This window comes from Buceros rhinoceros, unplaced genomic scaffold (genome assembly GCF_000710305.1).
Source record: "Buceros rhinoceros silvestris isolate BGI_N320 unplaced genomic scaffold, ASM71030v1 scaffold26102, whole genome shotgun sequence".
Classification (NCBI taxonomy): domain Eukaryota; kingdom Metazoa; phylum Chordata; class Aves; order Bucerotiformes; family Bucerotidae; genus Buceros; species Buceros rhinoceros.
This window is the reverse complement of record NW_010397516.1, coordinates 1-3112: the sequence shown is the minus strand read 5'-3', so window position 1 is coordinate 3112 and position 3112 is coordinate 1. Positions and strand designations below refer to the sequence as shown.

The 3112-nt window shown below is 55.7% G+C and overlaps 1 protein-coding gene across 1 annotated transcript; it reads right to left on the bottom strand.

Annotated features, from left to right (window-relative positions):
• Window positions 1–12: 12 nt before the first annotated feature.
• Window positions 13–1567, bottom strand: LOC104502333 (GDNF family receptor alpha-2-like; the record flags this gene model as incomplete). The annotated part of the gene is made up of 5 exons (XM_010146296.1): window positions 13–141; window positions 338–391; window positions 976–1151; window positions 1235–1375; window positions 1458–1567. Coding segments are annotated over 5 exons (610 nt in total), but the record flags the coding sequence as incomplete, so codon positions are not given.
• Window positions 1568–3112: the final 1545 nt, after the last annotated feature.

Here is a 3112-nt window from a genome sequence, read left to right as displayed (position 1 = left end):
TTCCTCGCCCCTCTATAACACCAGCATCAGCTGGAGGATGGGCACAAGGGGCAGGATCCGGCCTGCCCGGTGTCGGCTGCCGCCTGCCTTCTGGTCCACGAAGGTCTTCTGGTCTGGCATCATGTCTGTGGTCAGCTGGGTCTGCGGGCGAGGGGGGAGCGGGGTTTCAGCAGGGTCCTTTTTGGGAGAAAACCATCCAGTTTTGGAAAACACCCATTTTCACCCTCTGGTCAACAGTTCCCAGCACAGTGCTTGTCTGGTACCTTCCCAAACCATCTGCAGTGGGAAACAGCCCCTGAGAGCCTGCTCCCCGCATCCCCCTCTGCCCCACACGTACCTCTGAGTAGCACAGGCTCTGCTCTTTGGAATTGTTTAGCTTCAGTCCGTGCTCCTGGAGAGGAGAAAGGAGGAAGGTTTAGGGCAGCTCTGTGCACCTAGGGTTGCACCTTGAGGTTTGGCAGCCCCAAATCATCTCCCTGGGAACTGCTGAGCTGCCCTGCAAGAGCATGGGGCAATGCCTGCAGCCCTGTGCACGGGGTGTTGGAAGTGGTGGCTCAGAGCACGTGGCTGCTGATGCAAGAAAATACATATTTTTCAAGTTTCCCCAAAACCACACAGAATTCAAGCTGTTTTCCCCCTGAACAAGCTGGAGGTAGCAGAAGTTGGGCTCAGGGCAGCTACATCAGCTCACCTCGTCCCAGGCACAGCACCATGTCAGGCAGGGGACGATGCCCCAAGAAAGGGAAGGGGATGGGCAGGGCATGGGTCCCTCCCTTCTCCACACCAGACCCTGGGGCAGTGCACAGACCAGGGATGGCCAGATCCTGCTGGGCTCCTGGGTACCAACACTGCATCCAGACCAAGATGCATCACTGAACATCATTGTTACCCGTGGGCTGCAGCTGATCTCCTGGCTGGTGGACAGGTCCAGACCAGTGCTCCCAGTTTGCAGCAGAGACTGGGCTTGGGTCCTACCTGGATGGAGGTGCAAGTGGTGATGATGCTCGTGTCATACATGGTGTTGCTGTCATTGACGTCATCTGGCAAGACAGGGCTCTTCTCCGTCTTCGGTGGCGTGGTGACAGGAGGCGAGGGGTTCTTGGGGGAGAGGTTCACGTCGGTGCCATTGCCGAAGGCTTGGATGGCGTTTCCTGGGTGGGGGGGAGGTGGCAGGAGATGTTTGGGTGGGCTGCGCCCAGGGCAGAGTGAGCAGGGAGATGGGGAAGTGCCTTACGGAGACAGGGGTTTTCCGTGAAGTCTCGGAGGAACTTCTCGCACTCCTCCTCCATGTTGCCGCTGCCTTTGCAGGAGCACCAGGGTGAGATGGTGATGCTGGTGGTGCTGGCGTCGACGTAGTTGGGCGTCATGTCGAAGCCTGCTCCCAGGTGAAGAGAAGGAAGAGGGATGAGGGGCTGCGGTGGGAGAGACCCTTCCCATTCCGACTCACTCGCACTCACCGATGAGCCCCGCGTAGGAGCCCAGGCACGCCTGGTAGTTGTCCCCGGGGCAGCTCGTCAGGGTCTGGAAGGAGGCTTGGCAGTTGGTGTGGAAATCGGCCAGCCGGGATCTGGGTGCAAAGAGTGAGAGGAAGAGGGATGGGATTTCACCGCCGCTCCCGGCATGGAGCGACTCAGCAGCAAGGAGCAACATTTTCAGACAATAAGGGTGAGAAAAGAGAATAAAGGCGGTGGAGAGAGGAGATCTACAGGAGATCCAGACCTGGGAGGTGCAGCGCCTTGTCTCGCCTCCGAGGGTCACAGGGGTGGGAGGGGTGTCTGCCCACGGGCGGGTGCCCCCGGGGAGGAGCCCCTGAGCACCAGACCCTCGTTCCTCCATCCTTTAGCTCCATTTCTCCCCCGCCCTTCCCAAGCACAAAGCACACCATAAACTTCGCAAGCTCATTTGGCCGCGCTGCTCCCAGCATCATTACCCGACTGTAAAATTTCACTGCTCGTTTTTATCTTCCCCCTGAAATGTTAAAGCTTAGGCTGCAATTAAAATGCCTGAGGTCAGGGTTACGTTTTCCTTTCTACTTTTGAAGCTGAAAAAAGGGGAAAAAACATGAGAAAGCCTCCCAGGGACCCCAGGGGCTGAGATGCTTGTGCCCTGCCTGCCCTCGTCCTCCATCCCAGCCTGGCCTCCTGCCAGACTCGGCTCTGCGGGCAGAAAGAGGGCAGGAAGAGGAGAGATGGTGAGAACCAGCAGAACCAGGAGGAATAAAGAGGGGACAAGAGGAGCAAAGGAGCTGATTTCCACTGCTAACCCGAAGCGTGGCTTAGTTACCCCTCCTCATCTCCTCTCCCTGGGGATTTTTCTTGGAATAAAGCAAATCACCGAGGTAGAAGGAGAAAGAAGTGGGAAGGACGTAGAAGAGGATGGACGGACGGATCAGGTGGACAGAGGGATGGGCTGCAGTTTTCCAAACTGGCTCAGGTGCTAAACGAGGCTGAGCAGCGGCCCGCGCTGGGTCTCAATCACAGGCAGGAATCACTGCGAAGCAGCCGAGTTGCTGACACTGTAGATGAGCCTTTGCGCTTCACAGCAGAGAATCTCGTCAGCCCTTTTCCCCCACAATTCATACAGAAAGAAGGAGGCATACATTATTTCCTCTAGCTTCCTTTTCCTTCCTTCTTAATTAAATGTCATCTTTGTCCTGCCAGCGATTGAATCATGCAGCAGTACCTGCCTGGAGCCAAAAGAAGTGATGAAAACAAAGGGTAGAAATTGTGTTATTTTTTTTGAAATAGGAATGATGTGTTTTCAGAAGGTTTTGATCATATTAAACGGAGGAACAAATGAAACACGGGCTGAATGAAGCAGAAGGGATCTGCAGCGATATCTTCCATCCACCCAGCACTCTTCATCTCACCAGACCTCGACTGCACTTCTGTGGGCTAGGTACCGGGGAGAGGAGGGCTGGACCAGAGCACTGGATGCTCCGTGTGGGAATGCAGCACTTTCCTGGACACTTCTGCTCTTTGCAGCCATTCGTGACTGGGACTTTTTCCAAGTCACGGGGTTTCGCAGCCACCATCTTCTGTGGAGCAGCTGAGCCTCTGTCCTGGGTTAGCCAAAGCTTCCTTTTTGGAAGCTTTGTGGTAAACTGACCAAT